Raw genomic sequence first — 19781 nt, 5'->3', positions numbered from 1 at the left:
CGGCTTGCCGACGTGGGTCCAAACGAAAGCGGGGGCCACGTGGAGCGTACCTACAGGGTCGCGGCGGCTTGGGGTAGCTCAGAAGGAGGCGCGCGACGCGTGGAGGCGGAGGTCGGGCTCGGCGACGCAATAGGAGCTCGCCGGAGCTCCAACTCAGGCAGGGATTCCTTCTAGGAGATGCGCACGACGTCGGGTGAGGTCCTTCGGTGCTCGGAGAGGGCAGAGGGGCTTGGGGCACGGCGCAGCTCGCTCCGGGGTCTCGGCGGCGATGTGCTTGGGATGGGGAGCAGGGCACGGCAAGGGGGTCTTTATATAGGGGATTGGAGGCAGGGAGGCGTGCGGCGCTTGCCATAGAAGAGCGCGCGACTTCCATTGGGGAGGGCCGCCGGGGATGGAAGGTGCCGGCTATGGAAGGCGTCGGTGCGGTGGGGAAGGAAAGGGGAGGAAAAAGAAGGAAGGTGGGGGAAGAGGATGACGGGTGGGGTCCACCTGTCACAGAGAGAGAAGGAGAAAGGAAAGGGGCGGCTGGGCTGGGTTGTTTCCAAAAAAAAGAAGAAGTGGGCTTCGGCCCACTTGGCCGAGAGGAGAGGGGAAGGGGGCTGGGCCGAGCCCAACTCGGCCAGAGGGGGAGAGGGAGGGCTGGGCTGCCAGCCCAAGAAGTTTTCTTTTTTTTTCTTTTCTAAACTGTTTTCCTAATTCCATAAATAAAACTTTTGGCAAAAATTTGAAAAATGATAATTTGTAAAATCATGAATAAAGACAAGGAATTTAAATAAAAGTGTGAATGCTTGATGCGATGAGTGATGCAAATTCCTAATTTGAAATTTGAATTTAAAATTCAAATTTACGGGCGTCACAAACCTACCCCTCTTAAAGAGAATCTCGCCCCGAGATTCCGGAAGAAGAAGCAAAGAGATCGGGGTACTCTGCCTTGAGATCTTTCTCATGCTCCCAAGTAGCCTCATCCTCTGTGTGATGGCTCCATTGAACTTTGCACATCCGAATGGTTCTGTTTCTGGTGACCCGTTCTGCCACTTCTAGAATCTTGATCGGCCTTTCGACATATGAGAGATCTTCTTTGATCTCCATCTCCTCGATAGGCAACTGTTGTTCTGGCACTCTCAGACACTTCTTTAGTTGAGACACATGGAAGACTGGGTGTATATCGGCCATATTTGGCGGTAGCTCGAGCTGATAAGCTACTTCGCCTCTTTTCTCAACAATTTAGAATAGGCCGATGTATCTCGGAGCTAGTTTACCCTTAACTCCAAAACGGCGCATACCTCTCATTGGTGACACCTTGAGATACACAAAGTCACCAACCTCAAAAGTTACATCTCTCCTTCGGTTATCCGCATAACTCTTCTGTCTAGACTGTGCTACTCTGAGATTTTCACGGATAACTTGCACTTGTTGCTCAGCATTCCTGATCACTTCTGGACCAAACACCTGACTCTCACCTGTCTCATTCCAAAACAATGGAGTTCTACACGGTCTACCATACAAGGCCTCAAATGGTGACATCTTCAGGCTAGCTTGGTAGCGGTTGTTGTATGAGAATTCTGCATATGGTAGACTCTTGTCCCAACTCTTCTCATACTTCAATGAACAGGCTCGTAACATATCCTCCAATATTTGGTTAGTTCTCTCTGTCTGACCATCGGTTTGTGGATGATATGCAGAGCTGAAATTTAACTGCGTATCCAACGACTCATGTAACTTCTCCCAGAACTTTGAAGTGAACTGAGTGCCTCTGTCAGAGACTATCCTTTTAGGAACCCCATGCAGACAAACTATTCTGGACATATACAACTCTGCTAGTATGGCACCAGTGTAGGTCATCTTGACAGGTATGAAGTGAGCAACCTTGGTCAGGCGATCCACCACAACCCATATCGAATCATAACCAGACTGGGTGTGAGGCAAACCAACTATAAAGTTCATACCAATTTCTTCCCATTTCCACTCTGGAATTCTCAAAGGTTGCAATAATCCGGCTGGTCTCTGGTGTTCTGCTTTCACCCTCTGACATGTGTCACATAAAGCTACATATTCTGCCACATCTCGCTTCATCCCATGCCACCAGTATCGAGTTTTCAGGTCTTGATACATTTTTGTGCTGCCAGGGTGGATGGAGTACGCTGAGTCATGAGCTTCTCTCAATATGAGTTCCCGAATATGCTTCACATCCGGAACACAGATTCGTTTACCCAACCATAGGGTACCTTGCTCATCCACGGAGAAATCACTTGTTTTGTTATCCTTGATGAGTTGCTTGATCTCCTTGATTTTCTCATCCTCTTGCTGAGCTTGATGGATATCTGACTCTAAGGTGGAGTCTACTTCCATTACGGTAGCCTCATTAACCCAACCAAGATTTAGCTTCTCAAAGTCCTTGCAGAGTTCGGGCGGCATCACTTGAGTGAAAGAAACACTGCCATGCTTCTTCCGGCTCGAAGCATCAGCTACGACATTGGCTTTTCCAGGGTGATAGTTGATTCCCACATCATAATCCTTGATCATTTCCAGCCATCTTCTCTGTCTCAGATTGAGGTCCGTCTGAGTGAATATGTACTTGAGACTCTTATGGTCTGTATAGATCTCACAGCGGTGCCCAATAAGGTAGTGCCTCCAAATCTTCAGTGCGTGTACCACTGCAGCCAGCTCTAAGTCATGAGTAGGATAATTTAACTCATGCTTTCTCAATTGCCGAGAGGCATACGACACCACTTGTCCATTCTGCATCAGCACACAACCCAATCCTTGGCGTGAAACATCACAGTACACATCAAAACTCTTGTGAGGTCTGACAAGATTAGCACAGGAGATGTGGTCAACCTCTTCTTAAGCTCCTCAAAACTCTCTTGACACTTGTCTGACCATACAAATTCCTTTCCCTTCTCAAGTAGCTGTGTCATTGGCTTGGCTATCTTGGAGAAGTCCCGGATAAAGCGGCGATAGTATCCCGCTAATCCAAGGAAACTCCGTACTTCAGATACATCTTGCGGTGGTTTCCAGTCTAACACATCTTTCACCTTTGAAGGATCCACTGCTATTCCTCCAGCAGATATGACATATCCCAAAAATGGCACACTGTCCAACCAAAATTCGCACTTGCTGAACTTGGCATAGAGCTTGTGTTCTCTGAGTTTCTCCAGCACAAGCCTCAGATGTTCTGCATGTTCTTCTTCATTCTTGGAGAACACCAATATATCATCAATGAATACCACCACAAACTTGTCCAGGTACTCCATAAACACCTTATTCATAAGATACATGAAATAGGCAGGAGCATTAGTGAGACCAAAGGACATGACAGTATACTCATATAACCCATACCTTGTCCGAAATGCGGTCTTAGGAATATCTGATTCCCTTATCTTCAATTGATGATAGCCAGATCGCAGATCTATCTTGGAGAATACACATGCACCTCTCATCTGATCAAACAAATCCTCTATTCTGGGTAATGGATATTTGTTCTTGATAGTGACTTCATTCAAGGATCTATAATCCATACACATCCTTTGAGTTTTGTCCTTCTTCTCCACAAACAAGACAGGAGCTCCCCACGGAGATAAACTGAGGCGAATAAAACCCTTCTCTTGCAATTCTGCAATCTGTTTCTTCAATTCTGCCAATTCATTTGCAGCCATACGGTATGGTCTCTTCGAGATGGGAGCTACGCCGGGCATAAGTTCAATGATAAACTCTATCTCTCGGTCCGGCGGCATACCTGGCTGGAAACACATCAGGAAAGTCCTGGACCACTTTGATTTCCACCAAAGTCTGACCCTTGGCATGATTCAAGATCACCGCACCCGACTTCATAGGTGCTGCTACAAATTCAACATGCTGTCCCTCCAGACTGGTCAATTGTACTGCTCTCCTAGCACAATGTATGATTCCATCATGCTTCTTCATCCAGTTCATTCCCAGAATGATATCTATCCCTTGAGACTCAAGAATGATGAGATTGGCTAGAAAGGCTACCCCTCTTATGTTCAAACTAACCGAGGGACATATACGTTTAGTACTAAGGTTACCACCAGGTGAGGTAATTAGCATAGTGCAACGCATGTCTGCTATGGGTAAGCTATGTGTTGCAACAAACTTAGCTGCCACAAAAGAATGTGATGCTCCAGAATCAAACAAAACAGTGGCTGGATGAGAGTTGACCATGAACATACCATAGACAACATCTGGAGCTTCTTGGGCTTCCTCTGTGGTCACATGGTTGACCTTGCCACGAGTGTAGTTCTGGGTGCCTTGAGCAGTATTCTTGAGCGGCAGAGGATGTTGGTTGGCTCCAGTCAGCGGTGCAGATCTCTTGATAGCTTGGGGGCACCTGTTGGAATAGTGGCCCCACTCACCACATTTGAAGCATGGTCCCCTGGGTGCACTACCTTGAGCTGCAGCATTGTTCTGAGTCTAGGGAGTATTCTGTGTAGCAGGATGAGGTGTCTGTGGAGCTGTAGGGCGAGGAGTCTGTTGTGCCTGCCTCTGTTGCTGGAACTGGTTCCTCTGCATCTGAGGAAATGGTGTGTTGTGCATCTGCTGATTCTGATTGGGCCTTTGCATCTGGAACTGCGGACGAGGACCATTCTGCTGAAGGCGCAAAACAAAAGTTGGCCTGGTGTAGAAGTTTCCAGGCGGTGGCATAATACGAGGACGTTGTTGGCCATGAGAAGACTGTCCCTATGATGCAAACTTTCTCTTGTTACACTCCACATCATGCAGCTTGCTTTCTGTGATCAGCACTTTATCAACAAGCTTTTGAAAGTTAGCATAGTCATTGGAGCCTACATACAGCTGTAGCTCATCTGTCAGGCCATTGATGAACCTGTACTGTTTCTTGGCGTCAGTGCTAACCTCTTCTGGAGCATACCTCGCCATATTGATGAAGCGGTTGAGGTACTCAGTCACCCTCATTGATCCCTGCTTCAACTCAGAGAATTCCTTCCTCTTCAACTCCATGAGTCCCGCTGGTATGAAGTGACCACGGAAACTGCTCTTGAAGTCATTCCAGGTGATAGCATCTGCATCCTGGTAAGTGCTCGAATAGGTGTCCCACCAATCGGAACATGGGCCTGCAAGTTGGTGTGCAGCAAACATCACCTTCTCCCGGTCAGAGCATCTCACGATCATCAGCTTCTTTTCCATGGTCTTGAGCCAGTCATCTGCCTCGAGAGGATCATTGACTTGTGTGAGCACAGGTGGTCTAGTCCTCAGAAATTCTCCCAAGCGATGCTCCACTGGTGGCGGAGGTGGAGGCATGTTATGCTGTGTCTGCCTCATCTCATTGAAGACTCTTGTCATAGATGTCAGGAACTGAGTCTGCATCTCCATCAACTGGGCCATTGGATCAACCTGATTGTTCTCAGCGTCTGCGTTCCTTCGTGATGCCATCTTGCTATTGGAAGAGAGACGGTTGGAAAAAATAAGTATATAGCAAGACTCAAAAGGTTAAGACACTTCCCGAACTATATGCATCAAAATTGGCCAACTTTATTAATCATGTAACTAATGAGGATGCGAACAAAAATGCTAAGGCATTTCGCAACTCTCATACCACACAATTCAAACAAAGCATCACACCATAGAGTTTCAAACTTGCAAACTATTTATTACATCTCATCGAACTAACGAAAACCTGGTATCTAAAAGGGAAACCTAGTGAGCATCATCATCACTATCATCACGCTGCTGGTGAGGGTGGCCCGGAGAGGTGATCCTATCATCTTCTTCATCGTCCGGTGGAAACTCAATTCCATTGGTTGCTCCTTAGATGTAGCGATCAAAAGAGTGCAGCACCTTCTCCCTTGCAGCAAGAGTCGTGCGCAGCCTGTCAATCTCCTCCAGGGCAATGTTGTACTGGATGGTCACATCCAGCATCATCTCCAGTGCATTGTTGAGCGTCTGCACGGACACCGTCTGAGGAATATGAGCACATGTCATATTGCGGGTGCCCGGCTCGCGACGTGGCAGGAAGCGTAGATCCGTGGGCAGCAGGTACTCTCTATTGCGGAAGCTCAGACTGGTAAGTGCTGCCATGGCTGCATCTTCTATAGCTTCAGTCCTTGTTCCCCGAACAGCTGGAGAAGTATGGATGCCGAGGAGCCGGGAGCCGTTGTAGATGTGCACTTCAGCCTCGTACTCGAAGCGACGAGCACGGTTCACTGCGGTGACACGGTACTCGGGCGGCGTGTAGATGTGGAGCGAGTGCAGGAGGCGGTTCAGCCACTGGACCATGGCACCACCTTCCTCTCCATAAGAGCGAGTGACGGTGGGCGGCACGCGGTGATGCTCGAACATCCACACCCTTGGAACTTCATTGTTCATGTACTCTTCATAGTGCGGGTCTGGTTGTCCTTATGCAGCAGGTGTAGGCGTCTCTGGTGCAGGTTCCTCCTCTTGAACTTCTGGTTCAGGCTCTAGCTCAGGTACGGGGTACGCCGGTACGGAATTCTCGTCCATAGGGACATCCACCGGTGCAGGGTCTTCTTCTGGCTCGGACACCTCAGGTACAAGCTCCTCTGGATCTTCCTCTTCCTCAAGCTCGTCCTCCATCTCCTGAGCGCGCTCCTGCTCCAGAGCGTGCTCCAGCTCCTTGTCCAGCTCAGGGTCAACCTCCAGGTCTTCTTCTTCTTGTTCCTCCTGCGGAGCCTCCTCTTGTGGCTCTTCCTGCGGAATCGGAGGCACTTGAACGGGAGCATCCAGGTCCTCGGGTTCATCCTCCAAAGCTCGACGGATGTTAGCATCCATCCGGACTGGTGGAAACTCCCTCCTCACGGCCAGGAAGTGGGCAGGGATGTATCCGCCAGTGGACTTCCTTGTGGTCAGCTTGCAACGGGCCATCTAGAAAACAATTTTCAGAAAGGAATGAGCTCCAGAATAGAAATCGAAGAAGAATAAGTTTTGAAAATAATCTTAGACACAAGACTCTCATGACAAGGCTATACTATCTAGGTTTGCGTCCTAAGGTCAACCTCGCTCTGATACCACTTCTGTCACACCCAGTTTTTATGGCAAAACCGACTGCTCCCACTTGCATGCACACAACTCATACAAATGGCGATATCATGTGTGGAAATCAAAATCAGAGTACGAGTATATAACATTATTACAATATGACCTCAGGTCCAACATACCAAGTTCTCACAAACTACCACACCATGACGGACAAAAGCTCCTGACCCGACACGCTCTAACCTAAGTAGCATCCTCGTCTTGCACCTGGTTCTCCCACTGGACTTCTTCAACTAAACCATATATTAAGCAAGAGTGAGTACATATGGTACTCAGCAAGTGTGAGAAGTTTATGACATGTAAGGTTAAACAATGGAAGCTCATAGGATTCATGCACTAAAGCACCTTAGTTTGATTCATTTTATTAGCATTAAGTGTATCATCCCAACAATAAAGTAAAGAGTGAAAGCATAAATAAACATAACTGAAAGTAACCAACATAAGGTCAATGCTCAAAATAAACCATCAACATCTCGAACAAATCTCACATCATCACCAAAGGTTCTCTAATTATGAACGGGTTGGCCAAGTGCTCTTCACCGTGAGCAAACGGTTGTCATGACAAATAATATGGGTCCACTCATAAACCGGTCCTTAACCATGATTCGAATGGAGCGGCAGCTATTAAGTACAGGTATTACCATCCCCATGATGCGTAATAGCGGTATCTACCATAAGGATAATTTATTCAGAGAATACGTCCGAACAATTAAATCCCTTTCCTTCGAATCCTTACATCGAACCATAGTTGCATCAAAAGTAAACATCGATCTTGCTATACGTATCATCTTTTATCAACTTAAATGATCATGTTCATTAGTCAAGTTATCATCACTAAGTTGAATAAGGTATAGCATGACTAAGCATCTAACAATGTAAAACTTTCATAACCATTGACAAGGACATGGTAAATCAAAATACTAGGAATTCCTACCATAGGATTCATATTAAGCATGCACATTGAAACTATGTCCTTATGTCAACAATATGTTTAAGGATCACTTGCCTGGTTGTTGCTGTGGTTCGACAACGAGCTCGAACACTTGATTCTTGAAGTCGACGTACTCCACAAACTGCTCGGGAACATCTTCTACGCATTCGTTCATACATCATAAAGAAAACACACAATAAACACCATGCACAATACAAAAGATGATATGATAATGACATGAATGCATAGAGTTCGAAAAGACGAGCGTTTTGACATAAAGTTTGTCAAAATCGGGGCTAGTATGAGAAAGTTATGAATTCCCAAAGCTCAGGGGTATTTTAGTAATTTTTCTAAAATCAGAAATTAATTAAAAACATTTAATTATAATTTTCCAGAATTTATTTAACTCAAAAATAATTTATTATGATTTTTTAGAATTTATTTAAAGCCTAAAACATTTAAATATAATTTTAGAACATTAAACATAATTAAAATAGATTAATTAAACCATTTTTAGATTTAATTAAACAATAAAAACCATTCAAAACGAAGCTAGGGTTGGATTTATAATTTCCAGAAAAGATAGGTCTCAAACTGTAAAATTAAAATGAACTGCTTTAGAAAGAAACCTAATTTTCTAAAAACCCGGGGGCCTAACTGCAAAACTGTATTTACTGGAATTTAGGGTTTTATTTTACTATGCAAAAATCGTAGACCAAGTCTACCATGGACGCGGGGTTGCGGGTCTATGGACCATAGACCCGGTCCATGGCCCTTTAAAGGGCGATCTAATCTGGGCCGTTGGCCCAGATCGGATGGCCACGCCCAGCCGAGGTGAGACAGGGGCGGCGCCACCCACCTACCGCGGCGGCGCTTGGCCGGAGGCTCGCCGGAGAAACGATTCCGGTCGCCGCGGCTCGCCGACGTGGGTCCAAACGAAAGCGGGGGCCACGTGGAGCGTACCTAGAGGGTCGCGGCGGCTTGGGGTAGCTCAGAAGGAGGCGCGCGACGCGTGGAGGCGGAGGTCGGGCTCGGCGGCGCAATAGGAGCTCGTCGGAGCTCCAACTCAGGCAGGGATTCCTTCTAGGAGATGCGCACAACGTCGGGTGAGGTCCTTCGGTGCTCGGAGAGGGCAGAGGGGCTTGGGGCACGGCGCAGCTCGCTCCGGGGTCTCGGCGGCGATGTGCTTGGGATGGGGAGCAGGGCATGGCGAGGGGGTCTTTATATAGGGGATTGGAGGCGGGGAGGTGTGCGGCGCTTGCCATAGAAGGGCGCGCGACTTCCATTGGGGAGGGCCGCCGGGGATGGAAGGTGCCGGCTATGGAAGGCGTCGGTGCGGTGGGGAAGGAAAGGGGAGGAAAAAGAAGGAAGGTGGGGGAAGAGGATGATGGGTGGGGTCCACCTGTCACAGAGAGAGAAGGAGAAAGGAAAGGGGCGGCTGGGCTGGGTTGTTTCCAAAGAAAAGAAGAAGTGGGCTTCGGCCCACTTGGCCGAGAGGAGAGGGGAAGGGGGCTGGGCCGAGCCCAACTCGGCTAGAGGGGGAGAGGGAGGGCTGGGCTGCCAGCCCAAGAAGTTTTCTTTTTTTTTTCTTTTCTAAACTGTTTTCCTAATTCCATAAATAAAACTTTTGGCAAAAATTTGAAAAACGATAATTTGTAAAATCACGAATAAAGACAAGGAATTTAAATAAAAGTATGAATGCTTGATGCGATGAGTGATGCAAATTCCTAATTTGAAATTTGAATTTAAAATTCAAATTTCCGGGTGTCACAGACAAACATTTTTTGAGGCTGGCCAGCTCGAGTACTTATTCTGCTAAATTAGCTTACGAAGCTCTTTTCCTGGGTCAACTAAGTTTGAACCGTGGGAGCATATTTGGAAATCTTGGGTGCCACGCAAATGCTCCTTCTTTCTATGGCTTGCTGCCCACGACTGTTGTTGGACTACAGACAGATTAGAAAAAAGAAACATGCCCCATGCAGAGCTATGCGTATTATGCGATCAAGAAAAAAGAAACCATCAACCACCTGCTTGTTGGGTGTGTTTTTCGCTTGCCAGTTCTGGTTCTTCATTCTCCAATGAAATGGTCTGGTGACCATGGAGCCCCCAACCTGATGATCACTCGTTCCAGGATTGGTGGAGCTGGGTTTCCACTTTAGCTGACACTTCGGTACACAAAGGACTTGATTCTCTCATCATCTTGGGGGCTTGGACAATTTGGAGATATCGGAATGCCTGTATCTTCAACCAGGCCACTCCATGCCTTTCCTCAGCCTTGGTGTTAGAAGGCGAAGAGTTCTGGAAGTGGAACATGGTCGGAGCTAGAGGGTTCTCTGATCTGGAGATTAGAGGGCAGGTTGGAATGTCTTAGGTCGCTTGCAGTGGTTGTCCTCTCTGCTGTGTTGCTGTGCAGTTTTTTGTGGTGGTGTTAGTGTTTGTTGGTGTTTTCTGTTTGTATGTGTGTAGGTGTTTGTGTTGCTTCCCTTGTTTATCCTTGTAATTTCCACTCCCCCTATTAATCAAATGATGCGCAGATCTTATGCGTATTCGAGAGATGCAGGGTCACACTATCTGTTTTCAAAAAGATGAGGTAACTTCTAATTTATTGCAAATTTTAACATGTATTAAACTCCCTCAGTTCCTAAATATTTGTCCGCGGTTAGTTTGAACTAGCCGCGGATAAATATTTAGGAACGGAGGTAATAGATTACATAATTCTAACTATTCTGCAGAATGAAGAGGGAGAGGAAGAGGAAATGAGAGAGTGAGAGGGTGAAGATGAGGATGAGGGAGAGGGTGAGGAGGAGGTGGAGGCACAGGGAGATGACCTCCACGAGGACTTTTAGGGTGAGGTAGAAAGAGAGGCCGCTGGTGCATTAGGAGGATCAACAACTAGAAGTGTAGCAGGAGGACGGCCGCCATGGAAGAGGCGTTGGAAGCTTCCTCCTAAAGTGTCTGATCGTCCTAAGGACAAGATTGTAATTGTACCAGCTAGCGACGAGTGAGTGATTTTGTCTTGTTTTTATTGTTAGTCCAGAATTATTATTATTTTCTAAATTATCTTATTTCCTTGAAGGTCCTGGCATGACTCAACATTTCCTAGAGAGGATCACTGTACACAAGTCAACTCTGTGTTACGTGTCTTTTACGACTCCGATTGGCCTAGAGTGGTGACGTCATGAAATGACACTCATATGCCTTTTATAAGTTGGGACCACTATCGTCATGATCATATTGTTGAGAATCAAAATGTGCAAGGAAAAGTGCCTGCTATTACTCAAACTACACAAGGGCAAGGGATTGCGGACTTCTAGGTATGATTCTTCTCCACCAGAAGATTCTTATGTTCACATGAGTCATCCAGTACCAATCCATCTCTACATCTTTAAAACATCAGTTGTCGTTTTTCGTGCGTCCTGCTCTTCCCACATCCGGCTTTTACCGCCGCGCCTACGCCAACGCGTTTTCACCTCCAAGAACCACGCTTCCCGCGCATCACACATGCAACAAGCGCATGCTTGTAGGCCCCACTATCCTATCCAACCTGGACACGAAAATCAAAATACTTTTTTCATTCTAATTTTTACTATATCATTTGATTAATAGATTTCATGAATAATCTAATTTCATAGTTATATTCCTCACCTTTTTATGAACAAAACTAGATCTCACTTGCTATATAAAAAACACTTTACTTTTATCTTATAGTTACACTTAAAAAATTTGTATATATGAGAGGTAAACTTATTTTTACAAGGAGTAATTTTTTATATCAATTTTTAAAAATAGTTACTTACTATTAAATAATATATATGCATTTTTCAAGTGTATAATAAATAATTTTATTGTTATATTTATAAATTTTTAAATTAGATTAACTTTAGAAATAAATATAGAATATTTGAATTGTTTAAATTTCTATGCATGAGCATTGGACTATCTAATTTTATCATTATATTTTAGACACTTTATGAACAAAAGTAGATCAAACCTGCTAATTAAAATGTTTTACTTTTTGTTTCTATGATCGACCTTAAAAATCTCTACTCCTTTAAAACAATAATTGATGTCTCGTCGTACGTCGCGATGTCTCTTTCCGCATCCGTCCACCCGCCTTTCCCGTGGTGTCAATTTCTTTGCTCACGTTTTTCTTTAGAGCATTTCCAACAGTTCCTTAAAATATATCTCCCAATCCATAGGAATAGGGATGTTTCAAAAAGTGTTACTTCCTAAAAAATAGTTTATACTCCAATAGTATACTTTAATTTCCTAAAAAACAGTTAAATTTGGTAATCCCATATCCTTCATAAGACCATGTTCGTTTAGATGCTGGCCGCCTCTGTAGCTGCTGTTTCTTCCATTGGAGAAAAGAAGACCGCCGCTGCCTCAAGTGATTTGCACATAACAATGACTCCACTTCGTATTTTATTCGCTTCTGATCTGAAGCTCGTGCCAACAAGCTGAGCTTCAGACTACACGCATGGCACGGCGAGCTTGGCATGGGCGTGCACAGAAGCGACGTGCCAGCTGCGGCCAACAGGCAAGTGTCCGACCGGCGTCCACTGTTCCCACTACCTAGCTTTTGGGCAGTTGGTTGGGATACAAGGGTTAAGGGTGCAAACGAGTACTTATTTGATAATTTTAGTTAATTTATAAATATATTTGTATACTAATTTTGTGAGGATGAAAAAATATTTAATTTATTTAGTGAAACTTTGGGTCGATCCACGACCCATAGGTTGCAAAAGTCTCACTCCTAACAAGGGTTTTTGATTAACGATTGTGCAGGAGGCGCGACCGCGTGAGCAAGAAGGTGGCAAGGAAGATTCACGGTTGAGCAGGAGACACGCCAATGAAGAACATCGCGTAGGAATGGAAAGAAGGTGACGATTGGGAGCAGTAAAACGATGAATATTTTCGCCGGGGAGGGCACCTTTTTCGCGTGCGGAAGATTTGGTGCTTCAGATAGGGTGCTGTTGGAAGGCTCATTTTCTCTTTTTCCCTAAATTAATGATTGGGATTAAGAGAATAGAGTGCTTTTGGAGATGCTCTTACCTTGGTCGGTATTCACCCGACGCCACCTCCCCTCCGCCAGCACTGGGACCCCGTCGCCCATTCGACAAGCTGCTGCTCACCACGAGTGCTCTCTAAGTTACCCCACAAAACTTCTTTTCTCAGTTATTGAGCTAACGACTGACAAGAAAGAGAGCCATAAAGTGCATATGCTTCATTAGCGTATGATTTATGAAATTATATTCTAACTCTGGGTAATCATAATATGTCAATGACAACACATATATTAGACTTTGTATATCAATTCATAACTATGTTTGCATTGTTAAGAGGCAACCATTAAACCGCTATTGACTTAGGATTTTTTTACTTTATTTTTTTTAGCCAGTAAGAATGATAGGTATGCAGAAAAAAGTTTTCATCTACCTCTACCATATAGTACTTGTACAATTGTTGGTGTAATTGTGAGAAAAGGTGTAATTTTTATTATTCTCTCAATCTGGTTAAAAATGTAGCGAATGTATATTAAATCCGTAGCAACGCACGGACACACTACTATACAAGATCTAGCCACGATGCCATGTTTGCTTGACGGATTGCACCGCATGGTTCTGGATGGACCAGTTCAGATTCCAGGAATATGCCACAGAGATGCTGCACCATTCAATACGGCAAAAGAAACACCGAACGAGTCCCTCCTGGATCACTCCCGTCACTCTCCTCCCGCGAACGCGGCTTTGGTCACCGCCCCCGCTCCTCTCCACATCTTGATCACTACTATGCTTATTTGTGTGAAAACGCATCTTTTGCAAGGCGCTTCTACAAAATGCGCTTGTCATAAAAAAAGGTGTGGGTTGCGAGGTACATCGAGAAGTACCTTTCTGATGTTGATGAGTAATTGGTAGTAAATCTTACTGTTAGTCTTTTCCTAACCACATGAACTAGAATATTGTGGTTTACGACTTGTGGTATATATGTGTTATTGGTACTTGAGAGGCTGTAATGGCTCAAGTATATATTTTGCTAACCACAAAACTGCTTAACTGGTGGTTAATGATGTGTGGTGCTGGAATGTGAACTGTTTAGATATGTCATGTATTTGAACGTAATTATGTATTAGTTTGGTGGGTTGAAATGTGATTTTATTCTGATTTTTATTCATCTCAAATGTGAAGTAATCAGATTTATGGAGGTCTATCATGCCATTCAACCAGACAAACAGAAGTGTGGACCATTCAACACAAGTAACTTGAATCATGTCATCCAAGATGATCCCAAGTCAAGCAAGTTAACGTTGCGTGGCCCACACGGTGGACTTGACTTGGCGTCAATGCACTCAAAGCAGTCCACATGGGAGCAGTGTTGTACACATAGGTGCCCGGAGCAATCAATAATGCCAATCAAGAGCAATGGCGGCAAGGCCGTGGCTGCTCCTACTCTGCGTCGCCGGCGTGGTGCAAGCTCGTGCTCAGCCCGACGCAACCGGTATGCGAGCTAGCTCTAATTAAAAAAATCTCAACCCATTTGGTTTCCTCTCAATGCATGGATCTAGCAGGTTTCATCAGCATAGACTGCGGGCTTCCGGCTACGTCGAGCTACGTGGACGACGCCAGCGGGCTGCGTTACGTCTCTGACGACGGCTTCGTCGACGACGGCGCCGGCGTTAACAGAAACATCAGGACCGACAATAAGAGGGTGTACCGTGACCTTCGCAGCTTCCCCGAGGGGGTGCGCAACTGCTACACGCTCCAGTCTCTGGAGGCCGGGCGCAAGTACCTCATCCGCGCCTGGTTCATGTACGGCAACTACGACGACCAAGGCCAGCCGCCCATCTTCGACCTGTACCTCGGAGTCAACTTCTGGGCTACCGTGAACACCAACAGCAGGAACTATTTCGAGGTCATTACCCTGGTGCCGGACGACTTCGTGCAGGTCTGCCTGGTGAACACAGGCGTCGGGGTGCCGTACATCTCGGCTCTTGAACTGAGACCAGTCAACAGCTCGTTGTACCCAGGCGCCAACACCATGCAGAGCCTGTCCGTGATTGCCAGGACAAATTTCGGCGGCCTCGTCATCAGGTTAGAAATGGATCTCTCCACACGTATTGCAAAGTCTTTCTCCCGCGCACTAACCCGCACGCCAACACGCGCCGACCCAACACGCGGCCAATGAGTGTCGGTAATAATTTATCGTAATTGATTATTACTGAATAGGTAAAATGGTTTGTCGGTAATTTATTGGAAGTGATTATCACTGACAAAATGACTGACGTAATTGATTATTACTGAATGAGTTGTACGGTTTGATGGTAATAATTTGTCGGTTGTTTGTTGAAAGTGATTATTACTGACAAATTCACGAGCAAATACCTTAATAAAACTGAAGGTTGACAGTAATATTTTGTCAAAAATTTGTCTGAAGTGATTATTACTGACAATTGTAGTGATTATTACTGAATTTTTCTCTTTTTTGTATTTTATATATTTTTTCCTCTTCCTATCGGTGACAGAGACTTGACATAAAATTTCATCTAGATCCGATGTAAGCTGCAGCCTACAGAATTTTCAGCAAGAATTTGAGGTGAATCAGACCTAGAAATTCAGTAACAAAATTGGAAGGTAGGCCATTTTTAAAATCAAAACATTGGAGTTTGGCCTTGAAAATTTGATCGGTAGCGACGAAGCGCTCACTTTCGGATGTAAAATTTAATTTCATCCAAAATCGATATATAATTTGCCTTAATTAAAGCTCGTATGAGAAAGTCATGACTGTTTTACTGAGAACATGCATGAAAATTACTGACGACTGATTCGGGCACGTGACAGAGCACGGACGTGGTGCGCCGAGTCCATTTGTGTCGGGTTCAGTTGGGGGGTGCGGGCGGCGGAGGTCAGGCGCGCGGTAGTGCGGTCGTACGGGTGGGTGGACGCGCTGGTTGGGTGCGGGTGACGTGTATATAGTATAGTAGTTATTGTCTGTCCGTCCATAAAGAATGATTTATTAAAACTCATATATACTAGATAGATCAATTGATACATCAGAGTCCAACTGTTAAACCTGCAGCCAGTTAATTGTGTTCAACAATATTAATTTGACCCACATGCATGGATCAGGTACCCGGATGACCCACTCGACAGGCGATGGTACCCAGATGGTCTTAACACAACAACAATATCGACAGCTGACGCGGTGCGTAACAGAGACAATGACCCGTTCCAAGTGCCGTCGAAGGTGATGCAGACAGCGGTCACGCCACCTACCGGAAACACCATGACAGTTTACTGGAATTGGTCCTATACGTACGACCTCATGACCAAGGACCCGACACCCAGTTACTTGTCCACCCTGTTCATCTCCGAGCTACAGCTCCTTCCCAACAAAACCGTCCGACAGTTCTTCTACCACTACCGGGACGACGACGACGATGACACGCAGACGTACTCGCCGAAATACCTCTACACCGAGCCCATATACTGTATGCAACCCTTTCATGCCCAAACAAAATACAGTTTCACCCTCAAAACCACTGCCAACTCGACACTGCCACCCATCATCAATGCCTTCGAGGCATTCGTCGTCATCTCCACAGCTGAGTTGGGGACGGACTCCCGAGACGGTATGTATACTGTATATGTTTAATTTGCACCTCAAAAAAGACCTGCTACATCATCATGATTCGATTCATGTATATATGCATGTCGTCGACAGAGATGCATGCATGAGCTGCTCGATCAGTTCATTATTCATACACAAATTAATTTAATTACTTTGGATATGTAAACTAAACAGTGTCCGCCATTATGGCGATCAAGGCCATGTACAAGGTGCACAAAAACTGGATTGGTGACCCGTGCGCCCCCAACACTTTTGTCTGGGATGGGCTCACATGCAGCTATGTCAATTCCAGTCGTCCAAGAATCACCAAAGTGTAAGTATTCAGAATTACGTACTCCCAATTTTGTTGAATTATGATTGAAAAAAATAGGTAAGGAAATGGTAAGCTACACTTATTATATATGGGTGCCTTCGGTTACCTGCTTAAGCAAGCTGCCGCAGCCTAACTTAATTTATAGGCTAGCGTTTGATTTGACTGCTAATTAAGGTTAGTCACGCCACACAAAGTTAGGCAAACTAAATCTCACCAGTGATTAATCTCAAACTTTCATTTATGCTGCAGAAACATGTCCTCCCTTGGTCTCAGTGGCTTTATATCCTCCGCTTTCGCCAACCTTACTGCTGTACAATACTTGTGAGTCTGAAGCTACTGATCTAATTTTGGCCCCGTATGCGCATATATAATGGATACAATTTTCTAAATACCATACATTTCTTGGGTCCACACACGGCTTGCAGGGATCTGTCAAATAATAATTTATCAGGCACGGTTCCTGACTCCCTTTCACAACTATCTTCATTGCAATTTCTGTAAGTATGCAAGATTATCAATTTCTGAATGTTTGCGCTCTCGAGAAAGACATATGAACATTTGGCTTGTTTCAGAGATTTAACCGGGAACCATCTCAGTCGATCCATTCCCCCTGGGATTCTCAAAAGAATTCAAGATGGCACCCTCATTCTGAAGTAGGATTTTTTTTTTTTTGGTCCACAAATCTGATATACTACCTGACTGTATGATTGAAACCTTTTTTACTCATGTGCCTGTAGTTATGACAACAATTCGGATTCAAGTCGCATGAGTCAAGGGAAGAGCAAATTGGCCATGTACATTGCTATCCCAGTAGTTTTGGTTGTGGTGATAGTATCACTTGTACAACTAACCTACCACATATTGAGACGACAAAATAGAGGTGATGCATCAAATGTCTGTGGTAACAGTTTCCTGATTATCCTGAATGCCCGAACGTATATAATATTTTTTTGTGTCACTGTCATTTAGCGAGCAATGTTGCTCGCGTGCAGAGCTCGCTGCAATTTGAGAACCGTCGGTTCACGTACAGCGAACTGGAGACTATCACCAACAACTTTGAGACTCTCCTGGGCGAGGGCGGCACAGCATCTGTCTTCCGCGGAGTCCTGGAGGAGGGCACACAGGTAGCAGTAAAATTACTATCTGGTTTGCCCGAACAGGTCCCCGAGGAATTCCTCACAGAGGTGGGATTTCTTCGCGTATATGTAGTTCGTGTTTTGATAGAAATTTGCATATGGACTACAATTAAATCCTTAACAGCGCATGAAATCTGATCACTGCTTGTTCAGGCCCAGATCTTAACACGGATTCATCATAAGAATCTGGTGTCTATGATGGGTTACTGCAAAGATGGAGAGCACATGGCGCTTGTCTATGAGTACATGCCTGAAGGCACCTTGCAGGAGCACATTTCAGGTATATAATAAAGTTGTTTGGAACATTTGTTGTAGCACCTCCATTTATATGAATTTCTTACTTCTATCCAATTCTAGGAAATGCCCACAACGGAAGATTGTTAACCTGGAGACAGAGGCTAAGAATTGCAGTGGAATCGGCGCAAGGTGCCCATATTAAGATTTTATTTTGCATGCAATTTGTATACAGAAGGATATCCACTAGAATGGTGAACAATTTACTTTGAAAAGAGATTCATGAGGCACTGATGCATATGCAGGGCTGGAGTATCTACACAATGGATGCAGCCCAACCTTTGTTCACCGAGATGTAAAGCCCACAAACATACTACTGAATGCCAAGCTCGAGGCAAAGATTGCAGATTTTGGCTTCTCTAAGGTTTTCATTCATGAAAATCATACGCACATATCTACCGACAGAGTTGTTGGTACATTTGGATACATCGATCCAGAGTATGTCAATTCTACTTTTTTTTTACTAAAAAATTATTTCTTTTCCTCTTTAATTTTATTGTTCATACAATCAATGTGCATAGGTACTACACAAAATATGCAGTTGACGGTCAAAAGTGATGTGTATAGTTTTGGCGTTGTCCTGTTGGAGCTGGTCACAGGGAGACTTGCAATCTTACGGGACCCAGAGCCCACTAACATCATTGATTGGGCACTAGAAAGGTGGGAACATGGTAACATCGAGGGTCTTGTGGACCCATGCATGCGAGGGGAGCATGATCTTAACAGTGTTCGCAAGGTTGTAGATACCGCATTCAAGTGTACAACACGGGCTCCAACACAACGATCCACCATGTCTGAGGTGGTGGCACAGCTTCAGGAGTGCCTCAAGCTTGAGGATGCTCATGCCAATGGTGATGTTGCCAACATTATCTTTTACACTTGAAGCACCCAGTGAGGGTAATGGAGTTACAATGCGTATGCCTCTGACAATCAGTTCACCAACAGAGCTGGAGCAGCGCTGATATTGATGTGTAGCACACTTTTCAAGTAGTACCAACAATGACCTTTAGCCCTTCAGCGCTATAATGATTCTTTTGCCCATCTTCTTTTTTAGAATTTAAGATACTGGAAGCAGATTTTAGTCCCTAATTCTTTGAAAAAAAATGTACACTATCGTTCATTAAAATTTTAGAACTTTTATATTACAACCACCCCTTCAAATGCTGTTCGTGGTGATGCTCCTACCTCATCCTTAGAACCATCAAATACTATATGTGTTGTTTGATAACTTTTACATTTGTTTGATGTCCGAGACAAGCTCGAACACTAGGGATTTGTTGCATTGTTCTGGTTGGCGTTAGAATAGAACAGAAGAAGCAAAGCTAGTACTAGTGATAGTATGGAAACACATACAAAGTGAAAGAGAATCTTTTACAGTAATGTGCTTCGATGATTGCAGGGCCCTTGGATATGCTATGCATTATAACTTTCGTACCTCTGCAGCTATTTG

General features: G+C 44.8%; 1 protein-coding gene across 3 annotated transcripts; it reads left to right on the top strand.

Annotated features, from left to right (window-relative positions):
• The first annotated feature begins 14345 nt into the window (after positions 1-14345).
• Positions 14346-19559, top strand: LOC112886359 (putative leucine-rich repeat receptor-like protein kinase At2g19210). 3 transcript variants are annotated; one of them, XM_025952244.1, is made up of 13 exons: positions 14346-14458; positions 14529-15051; positions 16087-16589; positions 16763-16901; positions 17151-17222; positions 17327-17398; positions 17474-17554; positions 17639-17781; positions 17871-18085; positions 18191-18317; positions 18395-18463; positions 18577-18769; positions 18853-19479. In XM_025952244.1, the coding sequence occupies exons 1-13, from the start codon at positions 14383-14385 to the stop codon at positions 18887-18889; spliced, it is 2250 nt and encodes a 749-aa protein (XP_025808029.1). In that variant the 5' UTR covers positions 14346-14382; the 3' UTR covers positions 18890-19479. The 3 variants fall into 3 exon arrangements, with proteins under 3 accessions (XP_025808029.1, XP_025808026.1, XP_025808027.1); XM_025952241.1 differs by having other exon boundaries at positions 18577-19559; XM_025952242.1 differs by having other exon boundaries at positions 14359-14458; positions 14544-15051; positions 18577-19214.
• Positions 19560-19781: the final 222 nt, after the last annotated feature.

Source organism: Panicum hallii, chromosome 3 (assembly GCF_002211085.1).
Source record: "Panicum hallii strain FIL2 chromosome 3, PHallii_v3.1, whole genome shotgun sequence".
NCBI classification, from domain to species: Eukaryota; Viridiplantae; Streptophyta; class Magnoliopsida; order Poales; family Poaceae; genus Panicum; species Panicum hallii.
This window is presented reverse-complemented; position numbering and strand designations above follow the sequence as displayed.